Source organism: Mustelus asterias, chromosome 19 (assembly GCF_964213995.1).
Source record: "Mustelus asterias chromosome 19, sMusAst1.hap1.1, whole genome shotgun sequence".
Taxonomy (NCBI): Eukaryota; Metazoa; Chordata; class Chondrichthyes; order Carcharhiniformes; family Triakidae; genus Mustelus; species Mustelus asterias.
In genome coordinates, this window is record NC_135819.1 from 25,501,004 (window position 1) to 25,515,724 (window position 14,721).

General features: G+C 46.8%; 1 protein-coding gene across 1 annotated transcript in view; it reads left to right on the forward strand.

Moving 5' to 3' along the window:
- Nucleotides 1–14,721, forward strand: part of appl2 (adaptor protein, phosphotyrosine interaction, PH domain and leucine zipper containing 2) — a 230,723-nt gene that overhangs the window by 74,337 nt on the left and 141,665 nt on the right. The window contains exon 6 of the mRNA XM_078235147.1: nucleotides 488–529. Coding sequence (XP_078091273.1) covers nucleotides 488–529 — 42 coding nt within the window. The remainder of the gene's footprint in view (nucleotides 1–487; nucleotides 530–14,721) is intronic.

Below are 14,721 nucleotides of genomic sequence, written 5' to 3' on the forward strand. Positions count from 1 at the left end.
TCTTGATGCTCTCTCCACTCACATTGTTTTGTTTCTTAAAGACTTGATTAGTTGTAAGTATTCGCATTCCAACCATTATTCATGTAAATTGAGTCTGTGTCTTTATATGCTCTGTTTGTGAACAGAATTCCCACTCACCTGAAGAAGGGGCTTAGAGCTCCGAAAGCTTGTATGGCTTTTGCTACCAAATAAACCTGTTGGACTTTAACCTGGTGTTGTTAAACTTCTTATTGAATTAAAGATACAGTTGAATGAATAATTGTTTGGTTAAAAGTTCAGTGTTGATGGCAATTTGTACAATTTTTTAATTTGTTCATAGTTATGTAAGGGAACTATTTTATTGATTATATAAAATAAGACAATAATGTACAGCATTCATGTCAGTTAAGGACTTATGTTGATTTATTATTTAATAGCTGTTTGATGACTTTATTTCAGTTAATTTTAAATATCTTACACTGAACATTATTATTTTTATCATTTGCAGAAGTAAGCACTTTAAAAGATTTGTTTCTTCTTGCTAGTAATGGTATGTATATTTTTTAATTTCGAGTTTTATTAATTTTTTAGTTGTTTACATATTTAGTCATGGTTTAATTTTGAAAATGGGTCTCTCACTCATAAGTACACAAGCATTTGACCTGCCAGCTTTTAATGACTAATGACTGTGACATTGCCACTTGTTTTTATTCTTTCATGGGATGTGGGTGTCACTGCAAGGCCAACATTTCTGCCCCTCCCTAATTGCCCTTGAACTGAATGTCTTGCTGGGCCATTTCAGAGGGCAATTAAGAGTCAACCACATTGCTGAGGATCTAGAGTCACATGTGGGCCAGACCAACTAAAAATGGCAGATTTCCTTCCCTAAAGGGCATTAGTGAACCAGATGGGTTTTTGCGACAGTCAGTGGTAGGGTTTCATGGTCACCATAACTGAAAACAGCTTTCAATTCCATATTTTTCTATTAATTAATTGAATTTATTAATTAACTAAATTTAAATTCCAGCTACCATAATAGAATTTGAACCTGTGTTCCCTGAGCCTCTGATCTACTAATTCAGTGACATTACCACTATGTTACTGTCTCCCCTGAAACAAATCATGGAAACCCTGTTATGTAGAACTCTTCACACCCACCAGGAAGTAGAGATGTTCATTATCAGTTGAAAGTGAATTCAAACTCCCACCTGATGATGAATGAGTGGGCGGGGTGGGGGGGGGGGGGCGGGTGCGGAAGGGTTGGAGAGGGGGTGGGGAGCACTGCTCCTGGCTCACAAACAGTGCTGGCTTCATACCGCAGTGCCACAGTCTAACAATGAGCAGAGTGTCACTGCTCAGACTATCACAGTTATGAACACTGGGCAAGACAAGGAAGGAAACTATCATTAAGAACCGTTCTGTATTGTAAACTAATGCATCTCCTTTTGATTAGTGTAGTGACATCATCAGAGACATTAATGGGCGTTTTCATTCTCTTCCATCCTGAACTGTAAGTGAGTGACAAAGAACAAAGAAAATTACAGCACAGGAACAGGCCCTTCGGCCCTCCAAGCCTGCACCGACCATGCTGCCCGACTGAACTAAAACCCCCTACCCTTCCAGGGACCATATCCCTCTATCCCCATCCTATTCATGTATTTGTCCGAACGCCCCTTAAAACTCACTATCGTATCTGCTTCCACTCCCTCCCCCGGCAGCGAGTTCCAGGCACCCACCACCCTCTGTGTAAAAACTTGCCTCGTACATGTCCTTTAAACCTTGCCCCTCACACCTTAAACCTATGCCCCCTAGTAATTGACTCTTCCAACCTGGGAAAAAGCTTCTGACTATCCACTCTGTCCATGGCTCTCATAATCTTGTAGACCTCTATCAGGTCTCCCCTCAACCTCCGTCGCTCCATTGAGAACAAACCAAGTTTCTCCAACCTCTCTTCATCGCTAATGCCCTCCATACCAGGCAACATCCTGGTAAATCTTTTCTGTACCCTCTCCATTAGACACCCATCTAATAAAGCTTAACCCATTGGTTAAGTTGAAGGGAGACGGGGAACAGGTGGGGAGGTGGGTTTGAGACCAGGGAGAGATCAGCCATGATCTGATTGAATGGCGGAGCAGGCTCGAAGGGCTGAATTGCCTACTTCTGCTCCTAATTCCTATGATCCTATTTGAAATGTCCACTAGCACATTGATAAGAACCTAAGAAATAGGAGCAGGAGTAAGCCATTCAGCCCTTTGAGCCTCCTCTGTCATTTAGTAAGATCATGGCTGATCTAACACTCATTGGGGGCGAATTTACCATTTTTTTCTAAGTGTTGGGTGGACTTGAAACTGGGAGAATTTCAGATCCGTCTTTTGGACGTGTTTTCAGCCCCCCCTCCCCATATGCACTCTGCCTGCAAAATTCTGAGTGAGCCTAATACTCGCTGCAGAAGCTTGTGGATGGGGCTTATTGTGCCCAAAAGCCTGCAAAGGGAGGTAGTGTGCATGTGCAGGTCTCTGATGCTGCACATGCACATTAGCAGCAGCAGAGATCTGACAGAAAGAGAGAGCTCCCCTCCTGCAATTGCGGGGGCCTGAGGCTCGAGATACAGCCCCTGCCGACCCCCCAGCCACCCAGACTGATCGCGGACCCCCTCCATGCCCCACCAATTGCAGCCGTGCTGCCCTCCCCCCACTGATCAAAGAACAAAGAACAATACAGCACAGGAACAGGCCCTTCGGCCCTCCAAGCCCGCGCCGCTCCCTGGTCCAGGATTGAATCCTGAATCCAGGATCCCCGCCCAATTTTCCAGCCTATCTACATACCAATATCCTATCCACCGAGCTGTCCCTCACAGCTACGATGCTTTGTTCATTACAACCTATTAACTTACCCCCACCCCCCCATTCCAGACCATGTGATCTCCAGGGAGAGGCGAAAACCCAGAGTGAAAAACCCCAGGGCCAATATGGGGGAAAAAAATCTGGGAAATTCCTCTCCGACCCCCTGAGGCGATCGAAACGAGTCCAGGAGATCACAATGGCCCCGATCGGAAAATGCTTCCCAACCCTAGTCATTTCCACTTCCACGAACACCATATGAATTCCCTGCCCCCGAGACAGGTTCCCAACTATCCGCAGTCTCACTCTGTACTGGCACCAGCAAGATGATCGTAGAATGAAGCCTTGAAACGAGAAACCAGGAACAATTAGCCCGCGCCGCTCCCTGGTCCAAACTAGACCACTCTTTTGTATCCCTCCATTCCCACTCCGTTCATATAGCTGTCTAGATAAGTCTTAAACGTTCCCAGTGTGTCCGCCTCCACCACCTTGCCCGGCAACACATTCCAGGCCCCCACGACCCTCTGTGTGAAATATGTCCTTCTGATATCTGTGTTAAACCTCCCCCCCTTCACCTTGAACCTATGACCCCTCGTGAACGTCACCACCGACCCGGGGAAAAGCTTCCCACCGTTCACCCTATCTATGCCTTTCATAATTTTATACACCTCTATTAAGTCTCCCCTCATCCTCCGTCTTTCCAAGGAGAACAACCCCAATTTCCCCAATCTCTCCTCATAACCAAGCCCCTCCATACCAGGCAACATCCTGGTAAACCTCCTCTGTACTCTCTCCAAAGCCTCCACGTCCTTCTGGTAGTGTGGCGACCAGAACTGGACGCAGTATTCCAAATGCGGCCGAACCAACGTTCTATACATCTGCAACATCAGACCCCAACTTTTATACTCTGTGCCCCGTCCTATAAAGGCAAGCATGCCATATGCCTTCTTCACCACCTTCTCCACCTGTGACGTCACCTTCAAAGATCTGTGGACTTGCACACCCAGGTCCCTCTGCGTCTCTACACCCTTTATGGTTCTTCCATTTATCGTGTAGCTCCTCCCTACATTATTCCCACCAAAATGCATCACTTCGCATTTATCAGGATTGAACTCCATCTGCCATTTCCTTGCCCAAATTTCCAGCCTATCTATATCCTTCTGTAGCCTCTGACAATGTTCCTCACTATCTGCAAGTCCTGCCAGTTTTGTGTCGTCCGCAAACTTACTGATCACCCCAGTTACTCCTTCTTCCAGATCATTTATATAAATCACAAACAGCAGAGGTCCCAATACAGAGCCCTGCGGTACACCACTAGTCACAGGCCTCCAGCCGGAAAAAGACCCTTCCACTACCACCCTCTGTCTTCTATGACCAAGGACACCCCTCCCCAACAATCGCTCCCCGCTGCCCTCGCCCCCACCGATCGCTGCAGAGTGGCAGCGGGCCCCTTCCCCATTAGCCCCATCCCCAATTTAGGCCCAGCCCTAATAGACCCGCCCCCTTGCACAGCCCGATGGGTATTGCCCTAATGCCAGACTGGCATTGCCCAGGTGCCATGGTGGCACTGCCACTCTGGCACTGCCCAAGGGGCACTCCCCCCTTGCCCTCGGCCTCACCAGGGGGCCTCAGTGGTCTCTGGTTCCACCGGTGAGGCCAAGTCGACTGCTCCCCATTCATGTCTATTCCTCGCCACCAAGAACCTTTCCCGGTGATGTCATAAAGGGGCGAGCTCGGACGATTGAGCGCCAGGTTCGCTAAGCAGATGTTAAACAGCATTAAAATAACTTTGCATACATTAACCTGCCTCTCGCCCTTTTCCAGTGAGAGGCTCACCGCGCCGGAAATCCGGCGCTCGTAAAATGGCGCCAGTCGTGAAAACTGGTGCCAATCACGCTAAGTGCTTTACGCCCCGCCGCGATGGTAAACTCGCCCTCAGTAAGTCCACTTTCCTGCCTTACCTCCGTAACTCTTAATTGTCCTACTAATTAAAAACCTATCAATTCAGCCTTGAGAATGTTCAAGGCCTTGTCCTCCACAGCTTCCTGGGGTAAAGAATTCCAAAGATTCATCAATCTTTGAGAGAAGAAATTCCTCCTCAAATCCATGTTAAATGAGTGACTATGCCCTGTGGTCCTACACTTTCCGATGAGTGAAAACATCCTCCCAACATTTACCCTGTCTAACCCCCTAAGAATCTTATTTTTCCCAATCATATCATCTGAACTCCAAGGAGTACAAACCAAATCTATCCAGTCTTTCCCCGTATGGCAGTCCTTCCACACCTGGGAACTTCCTAGTAAACACCTCTGTACTTCCTCCCCTTAAATAAGGGACCAAAACTGTACTAAATGTGGCCTCACTAATAACTTGTACAGTTGCAGCAACACCTCTTTATTTTTTTTATTCTAGCTCCCTTGAAATAAAAGCCAGCATTCCATTATGACCTTCTGCACCTGTGTGCTAGCTTTCTGAGTATCATGAACGATTCCCAAGCCCCTTTGCTACAGCTTTCTGCAGTCTCTCTCCATTTAAATAATCCACCTTTTCATTCTTTCTTTTAAAATGAGTAATCACATTTTCCCATATTGAATTCTATTTGCCATTTTCTACCCACTAACTTAACTTGTTAATATGTACAGGGCAAGTTTTTTTACAGAGGGTGGTGGGTGCCTGGAACTCACTGCCGGGGGAGGTAGTGGAAGTAGATACAATAGTGACTTTTAAAGGGCATCTTGACAAATACATGAATAGGATAGGAATGGAGGGATATGGCCCCCTGAAGGGTGGGAGGTTTTAGTTCAGCTGGGCAGCATGGTCGGTGCAGGCTTGGAGGGCCGAAGGGCCTGTTCCTGTGCTATAATTTTCTTTGTTCTTTGTTATTATCTCTCTGTAAGGTATTTATATCCTCCTTACAATCTACCTTCCCTCACACCTTTGTATGATCTGCAAATTTGGAACTCTGTTCCTTCCTCCAAATCATTAATATATATTGTGAAGAACTGCGATCCCAGCACTGATCCCTGTGGCACTCCACTGGTTGCTGCCCACCAACTTGAGAAAGACCCCTTATTGCGACTCACTGATTTCTGTTAGTTAGCCAATCCTCTATCCATGCCAGAATATGACTTCCAGCACAATGAGCTCCTATCTTGTGTAGTAGCCTTTTCCATGACACTTTATCAGATGTATTCTGAAAATCCAAATGTACAACATTGACTGGCTTTCCTCTATCTACTCTGGCTGATACCTCCTCAATGAACTCTATTAAATTTCCCCTTCATGAAACCATGCTAACTCTGCAGCATTTCAGGGAGGTGATGGCTTAGTGATATTATCGCTAGATTATTAATCCAGAAATGCTAATGTTCTGGGGACCTGGGTTCGAATCCCATTGCGGCAGGTGGTGTAATTTGAATTCAATAAAAAATATCTGGAATTAAGAATCAACTGATGACCATGAAATCATTGTCGATTGTTGGAAAAATCCATCTGGTTCACTAATGTCCTTTAGGGAAGGGAATCTGCCGTCCTTACCTGGTCTGGCCTACATGCGACTCCAGAGCCACAGCAATGTGCTTGGCTCTCAGCTGCACTTCAAGGGTAACTAGGGATGGGCAATAAATGCTGGCCCATGTCCCACGAATGAATTTTTAAAAAATTCTGAATCTTTCCCACCTTCTGGCCTACCATTAACCTTTGTCATTTTATATGTTACCACTTTCAACTTAATACCCTCCTTAAATATTCTGGCCGGGAGGTTTGCTAATGTTGCACAGGAGGATTTCAACTAGTTTGGCAGGGGGGTGGGAACCAAAGCAAAGGTAAATTAACTGAAGGGGAACTAGAGAGCAGGGCCAGTTAGACTCAGAGGAAGAGCAGGCAGGGTGTGGTTGCTAATCAAAGAGGGTCTGTGGACTGAAGAACATTTGCTTCAGTGCGAGAAGTGTAACAGATAAGGCAGATGAACTTAGAGTTTGGATTAGTACTTGGAACTATGATGTTGTTGCCATTACAGAGAACTTGGTTAAGGGAAGGACAGGATTGGCATCTTAATGTTCCAGAATACAGTTGTTTCAGGTGGGATAGAAGGGGATGTAAAAGGGGTGGGGGAGTTACACTACTGGTTAAGGAGAATATTACAGCTGTACTGCGGGAGGACACATCGGAGGGCTCATACGGCGAGGCAATATCGGCAGAGCTCAGGAATAGGAAGGGTGTAGTCACAATGTTGGGGGTTTACAATAAGCCTCCCAACAGCCAGCAGGAGATAGCGGAACAGATATGTTGGCAGATTTGGCAAGGTGTAAAAGTAACAGGGTTGTTGTGGTGGGAGATTTTAACTTCCCCTATATTGACTGGGACTCACTTAGTGCTAGGGGTGTGGATGGGGCAGAGTTTGTAAGGAGCATCCAGGAGGGCTTCTTGAAACAGTCTGTAGATAGTTCAACTAGGGAAGGGGCCTGGTACTGGGGAATGAGCCCGGCCAGATGGTCGACATTTCAGTAGGGGAGCAGTTCGGGAACAGTGACCACAATTCAGTAAGCTTTAAGGTACTGATGGATAAAGATAAGTGTAATCCTCAGGTAAATTGGGGGAAGGCTAATTATAACAATATTAGGCAGGAACTGAAGAATGCAGATTGGGGGCAGATGTTTGAGGGTAAATGAACATCTGGCATGTGGGAGGCTTTCAAGTGTAAGTTGATAGGAATTCAGGACCGGCACATTCCTGTAAGGATGAAGGATAAGTATGGCAAGTTTTGTGAACCTTGGATAATGAGAGATATTGTGAGCCAAGTCAAAAAGAAAGAGGAAGCATTTGTCAAGGCGAGGAGGCTGGGAACACACGAAGCAAGTGTGGAATATAAGGAAAGTAGAAAGAAACTTAAGAAAGGAGTCAGGAGGGCTAAAAGGGGTCACAAAAAGTCATTGGCCAGCAGGATTAAGGAAAATCCCAAGGCTTTTTGTACATAAAGAGCAAGAGGGTAGCCAGGGAGAGGGTTAGCCCACTCAAGGACAAGGCAAGGAGCCAGAGGAAATGCATGGAGCCAGAGGGAATGGGCAAGGTATTAAATGAGTACTTTGCATCAGTATTCACCAAAGAGAAGGATTTGGTGGGTGATGAGTCTGGGGAAGGGTGTGTAGATAGTTTGCGTCATGTTGAGATCAAAAAGGCTCTTGAAAAACATTAAGGTAGACAAGTCCCCAGGGCCTGATGGGATATACCCCAGAATACTGAGAGAGGCAACCGCTGCTGTTTGTAATATATATAAACGATTTGGAGGAAAATGTAACTGGTTTGATTAGTAAGTTTGCAGGCGACACAAAGGTTAGTGGAATGGTGGATAGTGGTGCGGACCATCAGAGGATTCAGCAGGATATAGATCAGTTGGAGACTTGAGCAGACAAGGGTAGGCCAGAAATCAAAGTTCTAAACTGGGGGAAGGCTGATTTTAATAAGATCAGATATGGTTCAGCAGTATGGACTGGGAGCAGATACAGTGGAGTCCCGATTTTACACGCCCCGATTTAGCACGAAATCGGATATTACGCGATTGCGCGATGGACCCTTTTTTAAAACTATTTCCGGTTTAGTGAATTAGCGCGACCCCGATTTAGCGCGACCCCGATAACATTTGCGATCACATTTTATGGACCCCAACCATCGTGTTAAAACGGGGCTCCACTGTACTTTTTGGTAAATCTGTGATAGAACAGCAGGACATATTCAAGAAGGAAATAGGCAAATTACAGGGTCAACATGTTCCAATAAAGAAAAAAGGTGGGACCAACTAATTTGTGGTCATTTGCTTTTGGAGCTGGAGGATGTAGGTAGGGTTTTAAATGAATAATTTGTGTTGGTGTTCACTGGTGAAGAGACGATTTGGGTTTAGAAATCAGGAAGAAGGACTGTTATGCAATTAAAGAATATACATAGAGAGGAGGTTCTGAGTGGTCTGGCAGACTTAAAAGTAGGTAAATCTCCAGGGCCAGATGAAATGTATCCCAGGCTGTTGAGTGAGGCATGGGAGAAAATAATAGGGGTGCTGGCAATAATTTTCAATTTCTCTCTGGCCTCAGGAGAAGTCCGTAAGAACTTTAACAACACCAGGTTAAAGTCCAACAGGTTTATTTGGTAGCAAATGCCATTAGCTTTCGGAGCGCTGCTCCTTCGTCAGTTGGAGTGGATATCTGCTGTCAAACAGAGCATACAGAGACACAAAATCAAGTTACAGAATACTGATTCGAATGTGAATCTTGACAGCTACATTTAAAGATACAGACAATGTGAGTGGAGGGAGCATTAGGCACAGGTTAAAGAAATGTGTATTGTCTCCAGACAGGACAGCCAGTGAGATTCTGCAAGTCCAGGAGGCAAGCTGTGGGGGTTACAGATAGTGTGACATGACCCCAAGATCCCGGTTTAGGCCGTCCTCATGTGTGTGGAACTTGGCTATCAGTCTCTGCTCAGCGACTCTGCGCTGTCGTGTGTCGTGAAGGCCGCCTTGGTGAATGCTTACCCGAAGATCAGAGGCTGAATGCTCGTGACCGCTGAAGTGCTCCCCCACAGGAAGAGAACAGTCTTGCCTGGTGATTGTCGAGCGGTGTTCATTCATCCGTTGTCGTAGCGTCTGCATGGTTTCCCCAATGTACCTTGCCTCATAAGAACATAAGAAATAGGAGCAGGAGTAGGCCATCTAGCCCCTCGAGCCTGCCCCGCCATTCAATAAGATCATGGCTGATCTGAAGTGGATCAGTTCCACTTACCCGCTTGATCCCTATAACCCCTAATTCCCTCACCGATCAGGAATCCATCTATCCGTGATTTAAACATATTCAACGAGGTAACCTCCACCAATTCAGTGGGCAGAGAATTCCAGAGATTCACCACCCTCTGAGAGAAGACGTTCCTCCTCAACTCTGTCCTAAACTGACCCCCCTTTATTTTGAGGCTGTGCCCGCTAGTTCTAGTTTCCTTTCTAAGTGGAAAGAATCCATCTCTACCCTATCCAGCCCCTTCATTAACTTTTAGGTCTCTATAAGCTTCTATAAGGTCTCTATATGCCTCGGGACATCCTTTCCTGCAGCGTATCAGGTAGACAACATTGGCCGAGTTGCAAGTGTATGTACCGTGCACCTGGTAGATGGTGTTCTCACGTGAATGAATGAACACCGCTCGACAATCACCAGGCAAGACTGTTCTCTTCCTGTGGGGGAGCACTTCAGCGGTCACGGGCATTCAGCCTCTGATCTTCAGGTAAGCGTTCTCCAAGGCGGCCTTCACGACACACGACAGCGCAGAGTCGTTGAGCAGAAACTGATAGCCAAGATCCGCACACATGAGGACGGCCTAAACCGGGATCTTGGGTTCATGTCACACTATCTGTAACCCCCACAGCTTGCCTCCTGGACTTGCAGAATCTCACTGGCTGTCCTGTCTGGAGACAATACACATTTCTTTAACCTGTGCCTAATGCTCCCTCCACTCACATTGTCTGTATCTTTAAATGTAGCTGTAAAGATTCACATTCTAATCAGTATTCTGTAACTTGATTTTGTGTCTCTGTATGCCCTGTTTGAGAGCAGATATCCACTCCATCTGACGAAGGAGCAGCGCTCCGAAAGCTAATGGCATTTGCTACCAAATAAACCTGTTGGACTTTAACCTGGTGTTGTTAAAACTCTTACTGTGTTTACCCCAGTCCAACGCCGGCATCTCCACCTCAGGAGAAGTGCCAGAGGACTGAAGGACAGCCAATGCGGTACCAATATTTAAGAAGAGAGGAGGGGATAAACTTGGAAAGACAGGCCAGTCAGTCTAACCTCAGTGGTGGGGAAATTATTAGAAACAATTCTGAGAAATAGAATTAATTTGCATTTGGAGAGGCAGGGATTAATCGGGAACACTCGGCATGGTTTTTTTAAGGGGAGGTTATGTCTGACCAACTTGGTTGAATTTTTCAGAGCTAACTAGTTGTGTAGATGAGGACAATGCATTTGACGTAGTCTTCTTGGACTTCAGCAAGGCTTTTGATAAAGTCCCACATGGGTGACTGATAGCGATGGTAAAAGGCCATGAATCCAGCGGAGTCCCGTAGGGATCAGTGTTGGGGCCCTTTGTTGGCTGTTTGTGGTTAATATAAATGATTTAAATTTGAATGTAGGAGGGTTGATCAGTAAGTTCGCGGATGATACAAAAATTGATAGGGTGGTAAATAGTGAGGAGGATAGCCTTCGATTACAGGATGAAATGGAGGGGCTGGTCAGATGGGGTAATCAGTGGCAAATGGCAATCAATTCGGAGAAGTGTCAGGTGAAGCACTTAGGCAGAACAAACAAGACAAGAGTCAAGGGAGCAGGCAGAGAGCAGAGCAGCACTGTGAGTATATAAACTAACTTACCTCAGATATCTGCGGCCTAGTCTCCAGGGAGCAGTTGGAGGGCAGAGCAGCACAGTGAGTATAAAAACTAACCTACCTCGGGGATCTGCGGCCTAGCCCCCAGGGAGCAGTCGGAGGGCAGAGCAGAACAGCACGGTGAGTATATAAACTAACTTACCTCTGAGATCTGCGGCCTAGTCTCCAGGGATCAATCGGAGGGCAGAGCAGCACAGTGAGTATTTAAACGAACTTACTTTGGGAATCCATGGCCTTGTCTCTAGGGAGCAGTCAGAGGGTGGAGCAGAGTAGCACAGTGAGTATATAAAGTAACTTACCTCTGGGAACTGTGGCCTAGTCCCCAGGGAGCAGTCGGAGGGCGGAGCAGCACAGTGAGTATATAAACTAACTTACCTCGGGGATCGCGGCCTAGTCTCCAGGGAGCTGTCGGAGGGTGGAGCAGCAGCACGGTGAGTATTTAAACTAACTTACTTCGGGAATCTGTGGCCTAGTCTCCAGGGAACAGTCGGAGAGTGGTGCAGCAGCACTGTAGGGATGGCTAGTGAGTCTTATGCTGGAGCTGTATGATGTGGGAACTAGCAAATCCCATTGTGAGCTGCAGTGGACCACATATGCAGCAAGTATTCATGATGTGGAGTTGCCGGCAATGGACTGGGGTAAGCACAGTGAGTAGTCTCATAACACTAGGTTAAAGTCCAACAAGTTTATTTGGTAGCACAAGCTTCAGGAGTGTTGCCCCTTCATCAGCTGAGGAAAGGATAAATAGGGTGGTCACAAGGACTTCAAACTAGCAAGTGGGGGGGAAGGGGTGGGTAAAACTATGGGAAGTATAATGGTTAATGGGAAGCAAAGCAGCAGGTAAACACGTGGGAAGGAGGGTTCAACTACGTGGAAAGTTATGAAAAAAGTTAAAAGGAGGGAGAACTCAGGAGATGCTATGAATGGAGGTGTTAGAATTCAAAAAGAAGGTATAAAAACTAGCATAAAGGCAGTTTACCTAAATGCTCATAGCATCCAAAACAAGATAAATGAGTTGACAGCACAAATCATCGCGAATGAGTATGAATTGGTGGCTATTACAGAGACATGGGCCACGATTCACCCATTGCAACCTGCAACTTTTCTGTCGGGTCGCGGTGGGAGATCGCGTCTCCGGCCTTGAACAGGGATTTGCGCATGTGCCGGGAACACATGCACATCTCCCAGAGCCGGAGAACAGTCGCCAGCTAGACTACGCTGGAAACAATTGGGAAGGCAGGTAAGTAATTTAAATCTTTCAGGTCCCAATTGAATCTCCCACCCCACCAAGAGTACTTCATTCTGATGGGGTTCAGACTAGCTCCCCACGTTCGGGGAACTAGTGGGAAACCCCGCCGGAATGAAGTGGGGGGCAATCGGGGCCCGCTCAGGGGGTCAGGCAGCGGGGGGGTGCCCCTTGGGCATGGGCATCCTGGTAGTGCCAGCCTGTGCCCCTGGCACTGCCCAAGGGGCAAAGTGTCCATGCCCAGGGGGCACCTTGGCACTACCCATCGGGCATCAGGCAGTGCCGGGGGGCAGGACCTAGTGTGGGCAAGGCCTAGGGGGTGGGGATTCCTGCTGCCACTCTGCACTGGGATCGGTCTGGGATGGAGGGAGGGCAGCGTTTGGGGCAGGCTGGGGGGGTGTGGTCTGCCAGGGGTGGGGGGGCCTGCCTCCAGCCGGGTCTGATCCCTGGGGGTGTCAGCAGGAGGAGGGGGAGGGAATCGCCACTGCTGGGGGATGGGACTTGGACGTCGGGGCGCTTCCGCGCGGGGGGGGGGGGTGACGTCAGGGCTGGCCCGGGAATTGCTGTGGGGGCCGCAATTGGGCCGTGGGGAGGGGCTGGAGGGGCAGCACTGCGGGGGTTGTAGGCTGGCCAGCGATTGGACTGGCCAGGAAACAGGAGGTTGACAGTTTGGGGCCACTGCGCATGCGCAGAGCTCCAGAACTGTCAGACTCCGGCGCGAATAGGCTCCGCCCCCCAGAGTTTTTAATGAGATTCTCGACTGGGACCTCTTCAATGCACAGAGTGCGGAGATTCAGGTGAGAAGCTGAAGGTGAGAACAGTCGGGGTTTAGAACAGTTCTCCCATCAATTCAGCACTCTTGGGAGAATCGCGACCATGATTGCAGGGTTGTCACGATTGGGAGTTAAATATCCAGGGCATCAGACTATTTGGAAGGACAGACAGGAAGATAAGGAATGTGGTGTAGCTCTGATATTTAAGGATGATATCAGGGCGGAAGTGAGAGATGATATAGGCTTTATGGAGAAAAAGGTTGAATCCATTTGGGTGGAAATCAGAAATAGTAAGGAGAAAAAGTCACTGATAAGCTATAGTCTATAGGCCCCAAATAATAACATCATGGTGGGGTGAGCAATAAACAAAGAACTGATGCATGCAAAGATATTTCGGCAATAATCATGGGGATTTTAATCTACTTGTCGATTGCTCAAATCAGGTTGGTCAAGGCAGCCTTGAGGAGGAGTTCATAGAATGTATCCGTGATAGTTTCCTCGAACAGTATGTAATGGAACCTACGAGGGAGCAAGCTATCCTAGATCTGGTCTTGCGTAATGTGACAGAAATAATTAATGATCTTACTGTTAGTGATCCTCTCGGAAGAAGCGATCACAGTATGATTGAATTTAAAATGCAGATGGAGAAGTTAAATGCAATACTAATATCTTGCACTACAAAGGGACTACCATGGGATGAGGGAGGAGTTGGCTAAGGTAGACTGGGTGCAAAGACTTTATGGTGGGACAATTGAAGAACAGTGGAGGACTTTCAAAGTGATTTTTCACAGTGCTCAGCAAAAGTATGTACCAGTGAAAAGGAAGGACTGTAGGAAAAGGGATAATCAGCCATGGAAATCTAAGGAGAGTATCAAATTGAAAGAAAATGCAGACAAATTGGCAAAGATTAGTAGGAAACGAGAGGATTGGGAAATCTTTAAAGGTCAACAGAAAGCCACGAACAAAGCTATAAAGAAAAGTGAGATAGATTATGAGAGTAAATTAGCTCAGAATATAAAAACAGATAGCAACGGTTTCTATAAATATATAAAACGAAAAAGAGTGGCTACGGTAAACATTGGTCGTTTAGAGGATGAGAAAGGGGATTTAATCATGGGAAATGAGGAAATGGCCGCGGCATTGAACAGGTATTTCGTGTTGGTCTTCACAGTGGAAGACACAAATAACATGCCAAAAATGGATGACAAGGAGGCTATAGCAGGTGAAGACTTAGTGACCATTATCACAAAAGAGGTAGTGTTGGGCTAGCTAATGGGACTAAAGGTAGACAAATCTCCTGGTCCTGATGGAATGCATCCCAGGTTACCAAAAGAGATGGCGGGGTAAATAGCAAATGTGCTTGTGGTAATTTACCAAAATTTGCTCGACTTTGGGGCGGTTCCAGCAGATTAGAAAACAGCAAATGTGACGCCACTGTTTAAAAAAGGAGGTAGACAAAAGGTG